General features: G+C 40.1%; 1 protein-coding gene across 5 annotated transcripts in view; it reads right to left on the reverse strand.

Annotated features, from left to right (window-relative positions):
- The window catches only part of LOC126108969 (zinc finger protein 708-like), a 183096-nt gene that overhangs the window by 141742 nt on the left and 21044 nt on the right, over nt 1-20310 (reverse strand). For all 5 annotated transcript variants that reach the window (XM_049914367.1, XM_049914368.1, XM_049914365.1 and 2 more), the window contains exon 4: nt 4538-4630. In XM_049914367.1, the coding sequence (XP_049770324.1) occupies nt 4538-4630 (93 nt within the window). The remainder of the gene's footprint in view (nt 1-4537; nt 4631-20310) is intronic.

Raw genomic sequence — 20310 nt, forward strand, 5'->3', positions numbered from 1 at the left:
TGTGAAGTAAATGGACAACCAGCAACTTGAAATGAGCACAAATCTACACATACATGGGAACTGCTAAAAGATTATTTTGTACGTATGTGTATGTACATTAACTAATATAGAAAAATATCACTTTTGCTCCTCCTACATTACTCTGCTACTTATTTTACCTAATATCTACATCTACATCTACATCGATACACCACAATTCTCCTTATGGCATATGGCCGAGAATACCCTGTACCACTACTAGTAATTTTCTTTCCCATTCTACTCACAATCAGAACAAGGGAAAAATTACTGTTATATACCTCTGTATGAGCCTTAATCTCTCATATTTTATCTTTGTGATCCTAATGAGCAATGTGTGTGTGGCAACAGAATCATTTCAAAGTCAGCTTCAAATACCAGTTCTCTAGACTTCCTCAACAGCATTCCTCAAGAACATTGCCTTCCCTCCAAGGATTCCCATCTTAGTTCCTGAAGCATGTCCATTACACTTGCATTTTGTTCAAACTTACTAGTAACAAATCCAGCAGCCTGCTTCTGAATTGCTTCTCCAACAAAGGATTAATATACCTTTACACAGAAATTATGTCAGCTGTCTATGTATTTGCGAAGCTTATCCACATTCAACATAAAAACTAAAGTTACATGAAACTTGCATCCCTAAGTCAAAATATTCTGATAGGCACAAGACAGTGCTAATAAGGTAGTACTGAACTTTGGTTTTTGATACATGATATCTACTGGAAACTAAATGTTCCTGTTCATCCACTCTACAACCAATCAAAACGGCAAAACCACACCCTAATACTCCACACACAGAATATGATGGGGCAACTCACTGAATAAAAGAATGAAAAATACGCCTATGCTTACTTACACATTCATTCCACTTTTATTCATCCAAATGTCTCTGCAGAACATTGTGCACCTTCTCACCTCATCTCATAGCTCACTATTTCTTTGCAGCATAACTTCATTGTATAGCACCTCATTCTGAAATTAGTTGTGCTCTACTGGATCTGGCTGAAGGATTTAATTACCCCCTTTAACTGAACATACAACAGTTTGATACTCAAGATGTTATCCAATTAGTCACTGCACAGTCCTCCTGGGTGCTTTCCCAGGAACAGTTGCTCCCAACCCACATTTCTACTATTCACTTTCCCTTAACAATACTTGATGGTTCCAAAAGATGATTTTCCTCATCTCAATGATCACATCTCCAATTCCCAGTTTTCCATATCTTCACTATAGCTGAACAAATTTCTCTACATGATAAAAATCAACAATCAGCAGTTTAGTGCCTTAACTCTACAATGCAATCAGTGGATGGCACAGACTTGCACAGCCATAACCAGCATTCTAAAAACAATATTTCTGAAATTATGTCTTACATTTCTCGAACCATGATCCATTACAAACCAACCTCCACATTACATCTTTCATGCAATGCCACATCAGCCCATAATCACATTTAGCTGTTGGAGCCTTATTGCAGGATATGGAATTTTTGTTAGCAGCTCCTATGTATTGGTCTGCAAGATGACGAAATCTTCAGAGAACTTGAAACAACTGAATTACTGTTCAAGAGCACACAAATGATAAGAATCAGTGCAACTTCTTGATACTAAAATCTAATCTCTTAACTTCATTCATTCAATAGGCGATGGGTCTCTTACTATTACCTTCCTCACTGATGCTATCTATCAACCAAGAAAATCATAAAACAGAAGAAAGGAGTAACATGCCATGAATGTACATCAAAATTATGTTTGAAAAACAAATGACTAATGTGGAAGGAGCACATCTGATGTAGGAACCAGTTCGGACAGGTTTTCAGAAAAGATCAATTGTGAATCAGGTACTTTAGGAGTAGAGTAACGAAGACTTAAATTTATTGATCTAGTTTTTCATGCAATCAGGTAGTAAATTCCCAATTCCACAATTAAAAGAGGATCTTGCTCGCCATGTGTCAGTATTAAAATGGTCAGCCCTATTCTTCTGCATCATTAAGCCCCAGCATTTTACATTAAAAAGCTCCCAAAAGCACAAAGATCATTTGTCAATTCAGCCAACATAGCTAAGATGTCCCCTGCACCAGTGCATATGCTACTCAGGATCACTGTCATGGCCATAGATCCTATTTGTAGATTTGTTCAGGTGTCTTGCACTATTTAATCTAAGTTACGTATTTCCAAAGTAAAATGTGAGGTACACACCAGTGATTTCAGTGGCAACCCAGATGACAAGATTTTTCAGAGTACACTACCACCAATACTCAGGCCTGCACACTTGTGTTGGGAGCAGCACTCGCAGCCAACACCATCTCCTCACCTCTGCCCCTGGTGCCATGGAGGCAAGTGGTATTACCTGTGATCTCTGGGGCCACATATGAAGGCCAGTATGGCCTTGTGTGTTTTTGCAAACCAAGCCACTTCGACAGCAACTACAGCTATGCAAAAGGACACCCTACAGTTTGTTGTGTTGGCCAAGCTTCTCATTTGCACATCAACTACTACATCTGGAATTTACATTTCTGTAAAGCTCTTCTTGTACAACAACACTACTACTGTTTCACTTACTGTCCTGTCTACTTGTCATTCCAATTCATCACTTTTATCTGTTTAAAATAGCATAATATGAGTCTCTGTGGCATTAAATCTTGGCCTACTAGCTGCCAATCAGCCACACTCCTTTACATACTCTCTGGACTGCTCCTAGCACGGTATTTGAGTCTCTTGACTCTTATCTTATATAATCACTAAACATTCAGAGTCCGAATCCTTTACAGCCACAGGGAGACTGTTTAAGGACAATGAGATCAAGAGTGAACCAGTATTTTCCACAATTGTGTGTTGAACATTCCACGGTCTTTGTCTAATTTTATTCCTGTGACAAGTTTATCAATGTGACCGTCTCTTTCTCTCAAAGCAGTTATAAAGCATATTATGACAAGTAATCTTCCTTCTTTAGATCTGCCAGGTCTCTAATGGTGAGGTCATACATGGCTTCATCTATGAACAATTATTCACCAAAAGTCATAAATAAAGTTTTTCTCTGACTGACAAATTTATGACAAATACAACAGGTACCACAGACTCCACAATAGGTACAGGTTGTGGTCAAAGTATCAGGGGTGATCTATAACACACGAATCTTATATCTTTTCTCAAATTGTTAAAAGGTTTTGAGACAAACTTATGAATAGTTGTGATTCATTCAGAAGATAAGAACATACAATATTCTTTTGAATTGTATTAAGTCCCAAGTTACTGAAAGGAGGAATATTTCTCAAATGACCTACAATTAGAATTTACACTTTGTCTAAATGTGAAGTATATCCATCACACACTGCCATTATAAAATATACTTGATGTCAACAGTGGCTATGGAAAACAGGATTGTACCAGCCACCAGTCCCATTCTACTTCTATTTAAAACAGTCAGCATGTAACAGATGATACGAGAGTAATCCCAAAAGTAAGGTCCCCTATTTTTTATAAGTACAGAACTCTGTTTGTGTGGCAGGTGATCACACTGATATGAAGAGTGTTTCATGCGCTGTGTGTAAACATGCACACGCCGCACTGAGGCGCTCAGTCTTGGCTTGGCAGCCGTTGAGAATGGAGTTCCCGTTGGATGTTACCACCAAGTGCGAATTGCGTGCAGTTATTCGGTTTTTGAACACAAAGGGCACTGCGCTGATTGAAATCCATTGCCAATCGATGGAAGTGTATGGTGAGTCGTGCACGGATGTCAAATATGTTCGTAAGTGGTGTAGGGAGTTTGCAGTCTGCCAGTAAAGTCATGGCAACCCTTTTTTGGGATCGGAAAGGGGATTGGTCGACTTTATGCCCACTGGGACCACAATTAACACTGACAAGTACTGTGAGACTCTGAAGAACTCAAACGGGCAATTCAGAACCAGAGAAGAGGAATGTTGAGCAAGAGCATACACCTTTTCCATGACAATGCTCGCCCACACGTCACTCGGCAAACCATTGCTCTCCTGCAACAGTTTCAGTGTAATAACAACCCACCATCCCTATAGTCCTGCGTTGGTGACCAATGACTATTACCTGTTCCCTAGGTTAAAAGAACATTTAGCCAGAAAGCAATTCAGCTCCGACAACAAGGTGAAAGAAGAGGTTCATAACTCTCTGAACAGCATGCAAGCTGGTATGATATGGGCATACAAAAACTGTCACAGCATCTACAAAAATGCATCAACAGAAATGGTGACTATGTCGAAAAATAGCTAAATGTTCAAGCTGTAAAATGATGTAAACCATAGTAAAAATAAACAGATCTAGGTACTTATAGAAAAAAAAATAATAATAGGAGACCTTACTTTTGGGATTATTCTCGTATTAGTCAAGTGGACAGGTAGAAGAATACTCTACAATTACAAACAACAACAAGTTCCAGAAAACTGACAATCTGTGACAATTGCACTGAAATGCATCCTTTACTCTACACAATTAACAGTTCACTTTTTGCCTCACTCTGCATGCAATATATGAGGGATGTGGATACTTACGATATTCTCTGTCACATTCACTTCAACATTTACTCCAGGATCTTCCTTCACAAAATCAGTGGACCAAGATAGTTCCAATAGATCTTCAGCAAACTGAAAGAAGAAATCAATCTGTGAATTGTAGCTGCTTGCTAACTTATGTACGTATGACACAGCTCTCAGTATTTCTTTCTTATGAGTATCATCCAACCTTGCAGAGAGTCTTATTGCCTGGGAAGAGCGAGTGTCAGAATGCATCCAAATCAGTTCTAATGTCTCTGATTTTGCTATCAGCCATTGAGTAGCATTTATCTGGCATACTTTCACTTTCTATTCCTGTCACATAATCGACTCCAATTTCAGAGGCACTATGGCCTGCTCTATCGGATGGTCATACTCCCATATACAAACTTGATATATATATATATATATATATATATATATATATATATATATATGTGGGAACATTTCAAAATTAAACTCAGATGATATTGAGATGCTCATGATCTTCCAGCTGTAAACCCATAAACAAGAGGGCTTCTTGGTCATTAATCAAATGAATATGGCATTCCATACATCATCATCAAAATTGAATAAATTTAATGGTATTTGCACAGCTTCTTGCTCTGTTGGGTTGGGTTGGTTTGGGGGAGGAGACCAGACAGCAAGGTCATCGGTCTCATCGGATTAGGGAAGAATGGGGAAGGAAGTCGGCCTTGCCCTTTGAAAGGAACCATCCCGGCATTTGCCTGGAGTGATTTAGGGAAATCACGGAAAACCTAAATCAGGATGGCCGGATGCGGGATTGAACCGTCGTCCTCCTGAATGCGAGTCCAGTGTGCCAACCACTGCGCCACCTCACTCGGTTTCTTGCTCTGTCACCATGTATTTTTAATGTTTGCTCTTTAAGAAGCAATGCAAATTTATGTGATGTGTACTGGAGGAAAATGGTAAGGAATTACATACATCCAATGCAAGATTTCAGTAATGATGGATGTACTACAGTGAACAGTGACTGGGAAGTCTTAAAATATACACTCAACAAGTATCTTAGTTCCGAATCTTCTGTTATAGCACTATGACACTGAGGCAATTACTTCTAAGAGGAAGTCTTCCTTGCTTCACTGATACCAAAACTATCAGTAAGGCCCTCATCACATACAGTCATAATAAAAAATTAATACAAGGATAATGTTTGGTAAAGATATGCTTGTTACAAGGGCTGTTAAAATACTATTGGTAATAACCAACACATAGCACATCTAACTAGAGTTAACTAAAAGTCCACAAAAATTCTTGAAAATAGCTGGCATCATAGGTCACAATTGCTCACCACCCAAATAAAATTTAGCTTGAATGCCCCATATTTGTGTCATGACACTATAACTACACTTCATGTACAATACAGTGCTTGTGTGAACACCTACATTACACTCAGAGCTATCCACATGTTTCAGTTCTGTATCTTGCTTTACCCTATCACTAGGTCCATCAGCATTCACTGGGTCTTCAAGAAACTGAAAAAAAAAAAAAGGAAAAAAGTGAAGTGATCAAGGCTTCTGTGCCTTGTTCCTACATGCTCTCCCTTAGAGAGGAGTAGCAGAGCAGGGGGAGGGAGGGAGGGAGGGAGGGTAGTACTCTCAAAGAGATCTTGTGTAGAAGCTGACAAGGCCATAACACTAATAATCACACATATTCATCTATTAAAACAAGGCAGCAAGGAAATGTGGATGCCACAATTCAAATATTTGAAACCAAAGCTTTGTTTATTCTTGAATGCAGGCACAACAGTAAGAGATTGTCCTCCGAATATCAACCAAAATTAGTTCTTATGCATCAAGCCACAATCAGCATACACTGTATCCATACATATTATGGAAGTGGGTGTGTTTCACATCTCATAAACCACTGGATTGACTTCAACTGAACTAGGTACACAAATACTTACCATGCAGACAAAAATACAAAGAAGGTAAGAGAACCAGCAATCTCCTATGGGGGTGGGCATGAGAATGTTGACAGAGGAGGGGGAGGAACAACAGATAGAAAGAGTTGGCAGGAACAGATGGACAGAGATAGGGTAGCAGATGGACAGAGATGGCTGGCTGGTTAAATGATTAAAGGGACCAAACTACTAGGTCATCTGTCCATTCTTCCATGAACAAACAGGCCTACATGATTGTAGGTGAGAGAGAGCCAACAACAGACAACCCACAACAAAAAAATCCCAAGGTCTACATAAGGTCAACAAAGCTGATAGGAGACAGAAAGAAGAAAGGGAAACAGAGGAATAGAGACAGGCAAGATGCCCCATTTAGCAATCAGCTGGAAGACCCAGAGAGCAGAATACAATTAGTGGCCATACGTCCCTCAAACCTCACCACTTACCAGATGTACTCCACTGCCTAGGAAAGGCTAGCAACACAAACAGGGCACGAGAAGCACAGAGCAAAAGATGAATTACTGTAACACACCATGTGAGAGGGGGAAAGAAGAGGAAAAGAGCAGATAGGGTGAGAATCGTGCTGGACCATCAAGCCCAGACTATCACAACCTGGACTGCACAGAGACGGCAACATTGTGTTCTGCCAACCCCTCAATGGACCGATAAAGGTTAACTGACCCTCCCTGAAAGTGAGGAGAGGTAGAAGAGGAAATAAGTGGAGTTCAGAGAGCAGGGATTGGACACAGATTGCTCTCATAATTCCTGATATGGGTTGCCATTGTGGGAGATGGACTTCCACATTTGGAAAGAAGGTGCAGTAGTTGAGATGCTTAGGAAAGCTGTGAATGTGGACGGCATAACTGGGAAGCTGCTGTCAATGCTTGATCCACAATGGAGAGACCCCAGTCTCCACGAGCAAGTAGTTCACAGGGCTACTTCAAAATCCTCCTGTTCCAAGTCAAATCCCACAGTGGTGTATCCGATGCAGTATCTGCAATGATGAGGGCAATGCTGAACCATATGCTGGACTCCCAAAATAGAGATACGTTTGCATCAGGGCTTTGTAAAGCCACAGAAGGGTAGGGACATCTGCACCCCAGCTGATGTTACTCAGGCACCCACAACATCAAGTAACTGGTTGTTGAGGTAAAGCGCTGGTTGCGGATGAATGGTAAGACATTGATAGAAATGCATGGTACAAGTCTTAGCAGCTGAAAACCGAAATCCATGGGTGAGGGCCCTTGAGGTGCCTTGCAGCTTATGTTGAGCAACATCAATATTAGAGGAACAATAGTAGAGTAGTTGTTAGCATACAAAGAGGGGTGATACTGATGACCCGACAGTAGGTCGTTACATATGTAGGTTTCGGGTTCCATTTGGAGGTGCAAACCGAAGCCTCAGGGGCCACCGGAATCTCCACCTTGGTCACAGAAACGGAAGAGGTGGGATCTGGTAGTGTGGGGGACACCAGAAGGTGCTCATCTTTTTCTTGTCTTTCCTTTTCTTAGAGGATTTTGATGATGGTGAGGGCTTCTTTGAATCACTTTCAAGTAAAGATGATGATCATAAAGCCCTGAGACCAGCAGTCTATGGCTCCTTCACCCACTGGCAGTTGTCCGATTATAGGCTAATGGAAACATTGGAAGAAAGTGTCCAGGAACCTCTTTCTTTCAAGAGAAGCCGGAGGAAGGTCACTTGTCTGGCTGAGATGTGGGGGACCAATGCCCCTGGTGGTTGGGAAGCTGCCAACACCAAAGTAAGTGTGGGGCAAGCAGCAAGAAGGGAGCTCCCAAGCATCAGGGGGTAGACATGTTTTAGTGACCCTGAGGACCCACTGTAGGAGCTGTAATGGGTGGGAGTAATGCTGGCAATGGGATGATGACACAGCTATAGCATATGACATTGTTCTGCATGCTGGGTGCAATGGCTTTTATTTCGTTTTGCTCTCTTGATAAGTAAGTTTGTCCAGCCTTCTATTCTGGTATCTTCTCTCCCTGGGAAACAGTGCAATCTGGCAAAGCAGAGAGAATGGTGCTATACACAGTTGACAGAGAGGGAAGGAGGGGCACACACAGCATTTGCAAGCAGCACTCATCCACAGTCTCTACAGGTGAGGCTAGTGATGCAATGCAAAGACACATACCCAAATTCCATACATTTTAAGCACCACATTTGGGGGACAGGGGAACATGCATTTCACACTGAATTGGTATACCATCACCTTGACCACCTGCAGTGGTCAAGATGAAGACAATGGTAGTGTCCCTACTGTCCTTTGGTCTCTTATGTAACTGATAGATGAAGTGTACATCCTATCACTCCAAGTTGGCATGTAGATCATCATCAGATTGAAAGAGCAGGTTGCAGTCGAAAATGATGGCCTGAACCACATTAAGACTTTTAAGGGGAATGACAGTCACTAGTACATTACCCAGCTTGTTGCAAGTGAGCAGTGCCTGTGACAGGGTGGGGAGATGATGTTTTGATCATAATTAACCCACTCTCCATTTTGTAGGTGGCTGCAATTTACCCAAAATTGTCCTATATAGTTTCTACAAAGAATAAAGGATTTGTGGTCAACAAGGAATCACAATCAATTCTTGTGCAAATGAAGTATTGGGGGAGTATTTTTCTGTTTACCACTGAGCCCTATGTTTCTCCCATGATGTAACCAGGGAACATTTTAGGGTCCTATTTCTCTGCACTGAACAACAACTGTCTTTACATAGAGACTGCCAAGACTGTATGGCCACCAGCAGCAACAGATAACTTCATCTGCTTCATTCGTCACTTATGTCCCATAGTGCCATCCATTCCGATTCGGGGTTCTCCCCATGGATACCACCCAGCCTCAGCAACAGCTACCTGCCCAGAAATCCATTACTCTGAGTCCCTTTGCCCCTGCCATGATGGGCAGATACTTCTTGTCATTCATGGGGTGTTTTCAGCTCAGGCACCACCAGTGCAAGCCATCTGTGGTCAGGGAGGCTACCACCATGCAGGTACTTGACAACCCACTACAACGGGTGACTACCAAGCTGGATTTTGCGTATATTACCACATTAAAGGCGAGGGTGCAAAGGTGGAGCATACAATGCATTCAGTGACCTTCTGTGGATGATCCGTACTTTTGGAGAAGGTGAATATTTGTGGCAGGTCAAACCCAACAATGGGGACCATGCATTTATTTAATGTGAAGTTGTAGAAAACACCAGATGTGGAAACTCAAGTCCCAGCCATAAACTATTTCCAAGTAGGGTCTGCACCAAGAAAACCATCCAATGGAGAGGCAGAGGGGGAAAGGGATAGTGAAGGTATAAGGTTGCAGCACAGAAAGGGAATAATGCTACAAAGGCTGGGGCTCTGTGGCAGCCAAGCATGTACTCACAAAACAGTTGTGAGCTGCCTGAGGGACAGGGACAGGTGGTGAATGGAGAATGGGGGTAGAGGTCAACAGAGAATGGATGTGCAGGAGGTAAGAATTGGAGTAAACAGATACCCAGGTAAAGCTAAGCACTCAGCTAATTTTCCTTAAATAAAACTTAACTCATTTTTCAAAACAATGGCATGTCATTACTGTACCAAAATAGAAAAATGTTAGATATCCTAACTTTCTCCTACTCTCCAATACCACAGTCACAGTACTAAAGTGGATTATGGAGGCTTTATTGGTTATAAAATTACTATTTTTACATTTCAAAAAATATAGTCGTTTTGCTTGTACCACTAGCAATCCTTCAGAAGTCACAGAAAACAACTCGCATATTTGCCATCTAGATACCCATGGTTATCGTCATAATAACCCAAAACTGAAGACACATTTTGCACTGTACTAAATAGGCACAAGAAAAGGTCTTGAGGTAGAAAGCAGTGCTCACTTATGTGCAGTAGAGTAAAAGTTCTCAACTAGTTTACTCTCCATCACTTTTCCTAGTCAAATGGTCTGAAGATGCAATCACACTCTTGGTATAATTTCAGCTCTCAGTGAATACCGAGGTATGCTACCTAACTTAAGTTTACAGCAATTTCCCTCATTACATCCACGTTTTTCTTCCATGATGTATCTGGAATCTCTTACTGTATTGGTTGATTTTCCTTACAAAAGCAATGGCACCAGAAATTCATTTTTCAGAGCAGTCAACCAAAAAATTGTCATGGCATTTTCTGTAAAGGAAAGCTGTTGGGTCCTATGATGTGTACAGAACAAGTACAGCACTTCTGCAGTAGCAGCATTTAGCAGGTATGTATCTTTGTGCTAAGTATATTCTTTTACTGCATGTTTCTGTGTGGAAACCAATATTGTAAATTTTTCTCAATCTGTATTTAGCTTTTGCTTGTTTGTGGGAATGTGAGAGCCTTGCCTTAATTTATTAACTTTATGGTTCATCTTCAAGCTGCTGTAGCTGCCACTGTCATGTGGATTAGACAGGCATCTGTTGAAAACCTAGCTCAGTCAGGAACATCAGCAGTGTGACTTACAAGTAGCCAAATGTATTTATTACACTAGTGTATTTATTGCACTATTAGTTCACTTGCATTATTAAATTTTGCTGGTTTTTCTGAACCTCTTGGGTTCCTAGTTGATTCTACTTGGTCATGAAACATGCCTGGGGACTTTGCTAGTTTTTTGGAGAGGCATGGAAAACTGGCCAGAGTTACAGGTATGTGGCAATGCTTTAGTGTGTCGAGGACTTTTTGCACACAAATCGCAACAGTGCATGTTCAAACGAGGTCCAAAGACTCCATACATAAAATTTTAAGACTGTAGCTTACAATTAGTTGTATTCATCTTGCACAGCAGTTTTCCGCATCCTGAACTGCAACTTTCAGTAAAACAAAACACAAAGATTATGGGTGTCATTTAGAAAAGAACAGAAGAAACACTGATGGAAAATGTAATGGTAGTTGAGGTCTGCAAATGACTTTCTGCTTGCTTGGAGCACATCGGTCAGACTCTCTCATGTTTAATAGATGACATGAATTTCTACCCTCAATGCATCTCTCTCACTGAGGTGAAGATTGAGATGGCAGAAAAGGAGAGAAAAAAATGGGTACATGGCAGAGAAGAACTAGTAATAGTACAGATGAATTCTACAGTTACTATCAAGTAACTCTGGAAACATTCGAATACATTATGAAAAATCTGGAGTGCACTCTTAAAAAGACCGGTAACTGTATCTCCAAGTGAGCATGTGAAAAGCAAGGGAACACTACAAATCCAACATCTAAATGTAGCTTACCAACAGTGACACACAGCTAAAAACAAATATCAAAAAGTTTTGTGGAAGTGACACTAGACAAAATTTGGATATAGTATTAAGTGTTGCAATAAATACTTTGTGTTTTCCACATGTTCCAGACACTAAAAATAACTAATAACAGCACTCTGTTGTACACAGATTCTGAAACATACTACTGTGTCATAAAAATCATTTGCAAAGTAGTCCTTTTAATCGTTCACTGTAAAAAAGGTACTGCAATTAAAAACACTTACACTTTACTTTTATTTCAGGGGAAGTCTCCACCCATGCGGGTATTTCATATTCATGACAGTAATAGTTTCAATCCCTCTGTTCCCTTAATGATATGCATTCATCAATTAAACAAAAAACTTTTCAGTATCCATTGCATGCAACAGGCAGACTGTACGACCATTTCTAAAACACCAGCATAATGATATCTAGCTGGAAGTGGCAGTTGTATGTATGCAGTAGTACTATAGACAAATTAAAATCTCTTTATAGTTGACATCTGTCATTTGCTGCTAGTGTTGCCAAACCCACTGCTGGCTACCACTTGGTTATAGGTGATAGACAAACACTGCAAGTCATTTCACAAATGCCGTTAACGTGTAACACTGCCCCAAGGAATGACAGAAATGGAGGATGCTTTGTGAATGGCCTATTTCATTTTATTCAAGGACTGAACTGTGGCAGACAAAATGTTTTGTAGCACTGAATTTAAACTCTTGTCCTAACATAACCACAACCTCACAGTATGAAATGTAACCAAGACAACGGAGATCAACAATCTGCAGCACAACTAAAATCACTGCTGCTTTGTTCAGAGTGATTGAAGGTAACCTTTACAGGCAAACTCAAGACACCGAAGTTCTAGTTTCAGTGCTAAAAACAAACTAATTTTTCACTATCATTGGTGATCTGAAACTATCCTCATACTGGCTACACAATCTGCCACCATAACAACCAATAAGTAGTCCTTGTTGGCACTTGGTTGCTAATCATTAGTGCCACAGGCAGATTCCAAGTGAAAAAGGAACTATAGGAAGAAAATTAAGAGCAAATAAAATAAAATTACAATGACGAAAATCACACGGAAAAATATTAGAAATAAAAAATTACATATGAAACAGTTAACTGAATAAAAATCGAAGTCTTTTGATTAGATTTGGAAACAAAAGGAATTCTGATACTTTTGACAACATTCTAACCCACAACCTTCTTCACATGAAGTTTATACCCTATCAGCTGCAGTAGCTGTCTTACAGCCTTCAACGTATGACTCTTTTGACCCAGTTGCAATCATGAACTGAGCCCTCAAAAATTCCGTTTCACGTACTGTCATACAAAGCTTACCTAATGTAAGCCAACGTCTGCAATTATAACTGGATTGTGGCAGTTTGGCAACAGTGAACGGTTCCAGCATGACAGAGTGCTCTGATTGGAGGAAACCATCTCCAATGCATGAAGTGTCAACTATCAAAAAATTTCAATCAAACCATAGTGCTGATTTGCTTTCAGTGTGAGTGCTTCAGTTGTTATGCTTGTTTTGAATCACCACAGTTTCATGTGACTTTAGGCGATGAAGTTGTACAACAACACTTTCAGTCTCTGTGCAACCTAATTGCTGCGGGCAATGTTATACTCTATCCACTAATGAATCTGATCTTTATTTAACCCGAATCACTGGTGGTGACAACAGCAATATGCTTGAGTGGTGGTAGCCTATCTAGTCTCTTACCCCAGCTAGCTATTATTATGTGAAAGTGGTATTTTTATTCCAGTTTCAATGGCAGAAAGTGAATTCAATTTCAGTGCAGTAGGGGACCTTACCTTGGACAGGCTTAGCAAACTTCATCAGAAATTATTTAGTATCATCACAACAATTCATTGTAATAATTATGCTAACAGAACAATTACAACAATTTTTATATGTAATTCATTGTGATAAAATTGGCATGTGTAAATTTGCATCAATAAAGCAACTGATGTCTGAAAAACAGCAACAGTACTTTTTTCATTCAGGTACAGATCATCATTACAACAGTTGGTAGTTACTTAGTTTTTCTGCAAATCTTAACCATTTTCGAATTTTTGCTGTTGTTCAAAGCAAGCTTTTTCCTCCATTGATCGTAAGATGTTGTGATTAGAGGCTACCATGCAGGAACATACATCTGCATAATAACAAAATTGATCAAAGTGTAGATCCATGAGCCACTGAGAGTAACATCAGCCTACAGACACACATAGCTACTACAATTGTCACAATAGTGGAGCTGCAAGAGTGCCAGACCAGTCAGCCTCTGCCCTCCCTCCTTCCTCCCCACAGTGCCTTATCAGATCACAGTCTGGCTGCTCTGAGCACTGATACTCTTGCATATCCTTCCCAACTGTGGCACATACTAGTGAGTACGAATGAGCAAAATCCCCACTCTGCAGGCCTCTCACTGTCAAATCTCTTTATGATATTTATGTGCCAGCATTGTGGTACTGTGATTTTCTGTGAATCAAGAGAGCTGCCTAAAGCAATTTATTCTAACATGGGTGTTTCTTGTGGGTGTGAAAACTTCATATGGACTTTGAGGATGACAAACATTCTACTCCAAGAAGACACTAAGTCATGTATCAATGAGTGCACATTTGACAGTAGTTGTCCTTCATGGTATCCAATTTACACTGTCCATTTTTAAGTAGTTTTGATGGTCAGCTGGGTAATTCACAAAGGAGAATTTCACATGGAACATGGCTGCAAACAAACATCCTCAGTACATGCGTTATGTTTGATTTTAAATTTGCTGAAACTCTACATTCCATGCAGTCTCATGTACCTGCATGCAGCCTGCATCATTCACATGTTGACTCTTGCATGTGGCAGTCCTGAATGCCAAGTTGTGCACGTAAGAACATAAACTTCTCTACATTTACCTGAGTATGCTGACAGATCAGCCCCACTCAGTCTAGCACTTAAAAGTGCTTGTGTGAGAGTACCTAACATCCACAGGCTGCTAAGTGATGTGTTTGGAGAGCTCAATAGGCCTCAGGATGCTACAGTTATTAGATCTTTAAACAGTGAATTTATTTCCCTATATGTTTAACTTTATTGGTCTGTATTCAGCTGTAACTAAATAGCTAAAAAGTTGCAGAGGAATAGATTTGTGTGTGAAAGGAGGTATTTGTAAAGCTATACCCATATGCCTTAACAGATGTGATGCGTTTAGTGTTACTGATAGTACACCCTAACCAATGTAACTGAATTTGCTGTTGAGACTGGGGAAAACCATCCTTGCAAGGAGGTAAAGGCTGATCATCACTAGGACCCTCAATGTCAGAAAGGTGACGTTCTTAGCTGCCTTGTCAGGGAAGAAAAGAGATGTCAATATTACATATATGCCAGGAATTTCATCTGGGATTTGACATATATTCTATTGGCCAGCTATGACATGTGGCTTATGTGCAACAATTAAATCTGTCAGTTGGGATCAGAGGACTTCTTAAGCACACGTTTTGGCTATTGGCTGAAGAGGGCAATGATGGCTACATTTTATGAGTATACAGGCTTTCTTGGCAAATCTCTATGATAAAATCTTCTCGTGTTGACAGACGAGTCAATGTGTTGTTCTCCAGCAAAGTTTCAGCAAGATTCTTACTTGCCATCTTCGCCTGAAGATGGCAAGTAAGAAACTTGTTGAAACGTTGCTGGAGAACAACACATTGACTCGGCTGTCAACTCGAGAAGATTTTATTACGGCTATATTTGTTAGCAGGACAAAAGAACATCTTTTGATTTGTAGAGTCACGCCGGGGATGACCTATCACATAATTTGGACCAGAGCTGAAGGCTCAAATCAGACCCTTTGCTGATTTTGTAATCTCCGCTGCATATTTTGTGATGTATGTTATTCAGTGGTAAACAGTAGGGTCCCTACATAAAGACCATGAGCATTTCAGATGTGTAATCTCACATTTACGAAACTGTACTGTGCAGATTCATGCAGTTTGTTGCACAGTTGTCCTTTGTTTCGTAAGTCCAGCAACTGCTTGTCTAAGCCTAGAAAGATTCCAATTGTGGTCTGTGAGATGCCAGCACAGCAGTGTAAAGGATGTGCGATCACTTCCTGAAAGATAAGTATATTTTACTTGCACAACTAGAAGATACCAGGAATCAGCAGTCAATCACCTAACACTCCCTGTGTACATGAATTACTGTTGTTGTTATCGTCGTCACCATCGTCATCACCAGATACAGTGATGCAGCTGGGCACTGAGTGTGTTGGTCATAATAGCATAGTGAGAGTTGGAATATCACACTGGCTGAGTTTGTGTCCCCATTGCTGTGGGTTGATATCGGCAAGCCAGATTATACCATATTGTGACAAGTGTTTTTGCCATGAATATGATCATAAATATGGAATGCCGATATTACATATTTATGTCCACCATGCTGGCCAATGAACTGCAGTAACACAAACACATTCAGATTGTTGGAACAGGATGTGATGATACATCAACATGTCCAAAAGAACAGACACAACATATATAATTATGGTGATGTCAGCCAATGACCCCTCCACTGCACATGCACACACAGCTCTAACTGTTATGGGAATCAGGGAGACACTGTGAGTAATGAGGATAATGAGCAAGGGCACTACATCAGTAGTATGTGAACAGGTTGAGAACTGCCGTCTAACAGGAGGCATGCTAGGATAGTCTATGCAGTTAAGATGACCACTGTGTCCTGATGGCATAGTCAGTGCATCTTTCTTGAGAGTGGAAGACCCGGGTTGAAATCCTGGTCCAGCACAAATTTTCAACTTTTCCCATTGATGGAAATCAGTACCCAATGTCTTTAATTTCTTTGTGCCTCAATTGGTTGTGGCTGTAGGTTCACAATAGTGTGTGTTCTCTTGGACATATCCAAAAGAACAGAAATCACATGCATATCTGACCTGTGTCAAGACGTGAATAAATATGTACTCTGTGCTAACTTTTCTGACCCTGTTTAATGCAAAAATCTCTTTTCTTTGAATGTAGCATTATTAAGCAGCCAAATTTCTATTTAACCAACACCCATAGCAGTCAAAACTGATTTGCACTTATCCATTAGGTAATGGTTATTTAAAACAAAGATTAAGCTAGTAAATTATTTGACCACTAATAACACCATAATTTAATCAGGGTTGTTCAGCAGGTTACACATAAGCTGCTGAAATCAAAGGGGACTATGCCAAAAAATTTTTGTTTTGAGCTACATAACTCTGTTTACTCACAACGCACATAAAATTGTTGTGGAGAAGTGGTATAACAGTAACTCCCACTGGAGCCACCTGAGAGCATTCTCACTCTCAACCCCCGAGTTGAGTGCATTTGCAGGAATAGTGATGTAAGTCAAGCAGCAAGGCCACATGGTCTTCTTGTCCTGTGCTGGTTTGCATGTGTATTTACATTCCGACATCAAAAGGCACTGTAGAAGTGCTAGTAACTATCAGCACTGTTTTCTTTCTTTAGATTCATAATATCCAGATTTATTAAAGCAGAAATTGTCTTTATAAGGGAAGTTTGCACTCCATGTTGAAGTCTAGGTTAAAGCCTATATGCACAAAACAGTGATATCTCACATTAAATACATAAACCAGAATACTCATCCCTCTCAACAACTCTGTGTGACCTGCAACCAAGGCAAAATGGATCAATATGATGATACTTGGCCCGTACATACCTCCAGGGCACCAAGCTTTCTTGAACCAACTGACAACCACAAATTTGGCTCAGAAATCTGGATGATGAAATCGAGTAAGCAGACATGCTCTATTATACAACCTATTTCAACATCAGCATGGCAAGAATGACATTTTAACAAATTTCAAAATTTAGGAACAACCGATATAATATGTGCATGATGTATGCAGATACAGGATGAGATGGGCTCCGTTTGCGAATAGCTGAAAATACTTTTGGCCATGTTCAGCAGCTTTCAGGCTGCTGCCCCTCATAGTAGCAGTGATGGTGAATCTGGTTTGTCACATGGGACACCTCGGGTGTTGCTTAAATAATGCTTGTCATCCTCAGTTCATGCAGGTAACGGGCACAAATGGAGAAGAGCCGTTATCCCCTGTGTGGGGTGCAGGCAGTGCACACAATTTGCAGCGTCATTCCCAAAACTGATTGGGTCCTTTGGTTTGGAGTGAGTGGACGTTCTTAACCAAAGGTTTTATCGATTCTGTGACTACTTCACAGGGCAGTGGTGCACTACATAAAGCAAGCACATAGAGAGCAGAAGACTCATGGAGAGCCGATAGTGTTTTTCGACAACTGACTGTCAAAATTTTAACAGTAAATTGTTGAAGTATTCATAGTTCCTGAATTTAATGCCCTCCAAGAAGGTTATCATGGTCAAATTAGCCTTTGAATTGAAAGCTGGCTGCAATCCTAAGTACAAACCCTTGAAATATTTAGCAAGGCATGGAATTTACACTGAAAAGCCAGACTAGGCATCACTGTGGTGGGAGTGTCACAAAAGTGATGGGGAGAGGAAGGGAAAGAATGAATACAGATTAAATTTGTGCAATACATGAAAGCACATGCTATTGGTGGCAACAAACTCCTCAAAGACTAGTGAAAATAAAATTCTCAGATTGAATAATATTTTTATGTTGCAAACATGTCACTATACTTCAAATACTTTTTGCCACAAATAACTAGGGAATTATGGAAACATTCATTTTGATTCTATATGTTGTGTGTGTTAACTGTGACTGTTGGACACTACATCACAAGAGAAAATATTTCTTTAGTTTACCTGTGGCAATGGTGTGTACTTTGCACCTACTCATTTGCATCATTCCGTTATAATATATCTTGCTGCTTGCAGGTAATTTCAGGCATAAGGTAACAACTCACTGCATAGTAGAGGTGCCGAGACAGTGAAAGGCACATCAACAAGACTGATAACTTAGTTAGCTTTCACCCAGCAACTGTTTCCGAACTATGACCTGATTTTACAGGCTGACTGCATTGTGCCAGTTTTGTGAATAAGCAGAGCAAACAGTCCACATGACCTGTGATTATGAAATCCATTTCCATTCTTTCAGAGGAATTCATTTGTTTTTCAAAAAGAGCCATCATATAGAATTACAAAATCATTCATTAAGATTTTTGCATTAACTAGGTATGTCTGTTGTTTTGCACATAATTTCTGTGACTTTTCTTACAGATTGGGATCACCTTCATCTTTTTCTAAACACACAACAAACTATTGTTCCATAAATGATCAGTTCTGATGCCACAGAGAGGTCAGTTCAACATTTTTTTTTTTTATTGTATCTGGTAGCTGCGCTTTTAGGTCATGTGGCCTTCCCTTTGATCAGAAACTACTTCTGGTGTGTATTCCGTATGGAATCTTAAGATTACATAGCTATTTAGTCTAGTGTTTTTTTTAATATTATATGCCCCATGCTATTATTACCTAATGAGGATAACTCTGGACTTTGCTAGTATTAGAGAACCCAATGGCTAACTGCAAGACTACAAATCCAAAAGTCTTTGTCATTAAGCTACAGATACCTTGTAATTGGCTGAGAAAAATCAGTTCAGAGGTGGAAAGAGGGCAACAGCATACCACAGCCTGTAGGTAAGGTGTGTGTGTGTGTGTGTGTGTGTGTGTGTGTGTGTGTGTGTGTGTGTGTGTGTGTGTTGGTAGTGGTGGTGGTAGTGGTAGTGGTAGTAGTAGATGATAACAGCAGTATTCAGAACGTCTAGGCTGATGACAGCTTACCACCACTTTAGTTTCATATATACTTTTTTTTACATTTCACAAAATGTATTCCTCTCACTGACAAAAGCAGAGGACTTATCCTTGGCTCTTTGCATACTCCAGTTAACTACTTGTTAGCCTTACAAAGTAGTTTTCCAAACCTAGAAAGTACAAGAATGCATTCCACATGCAATCCACAACTTGATTAGCATCTTTCTGGCAGCTGCGCATCTACATACGAACTCATATGCTTGTTCCATTTCATATCACTCTGCAATGTTATGCCTAGATATTTAATTGACTATCTGTACACTACTAATACTGTATTCTGAAATTATGGGATTGTCTCCCTTACTGCATTCACTTGCATTTTTCTACTTCTGAAGCAAGCTGGCATTCATTACACCAAATAAAAATTTTGTCCAAATCATATTGTATCCTACAGTCACTCAATGACGACTGCCCCTCAGGCACCACATCATTATCATCAAACAGCCACAGACTGCTGCCCATCAGATCATTTTACATATAGAGAATAACAGCTGTCTTATAAAATATATCTATGTCACTTTTGGCGATACCTTGTCTCTGACGACAACTCGCTGTCGAGGCCAAAATACTGGCCTCTATTACTTGAGAAGTCTTCGTGCCATTTACATATCTGGGAACCTATTCCATATGCTCATATCTCCCTTAACAGTACTGAGTGGGACACTGCATCAAATGCTTTCCAGAAATCTAGGAATATGCAGTCTGCATGTTGGTACGCAAGATATAATGTGACAAAAGGTCAAGATGCGTATTGTTTCTGTCTCAAGAAAATTTATTACATTCGATCTGAGAATATGTTCAGGAA

Source organism: Schistocerca cancellata, chromosome 11 (genome assembly GCF_023864275.1).
Source record: "Schistocerca cancellata isolate TAMUIC-IGC-003103 chromosome 11, iqSchCanc2.1, whole genome shotgun sequence".
NCBI classification, from domain to species: domain Eukaryota; kingdom Metazoa; phylum Arthropoda; class Insecta; order Orthoptera; family Acrididae; genus Schistocerca; species Schistocerca cancellata.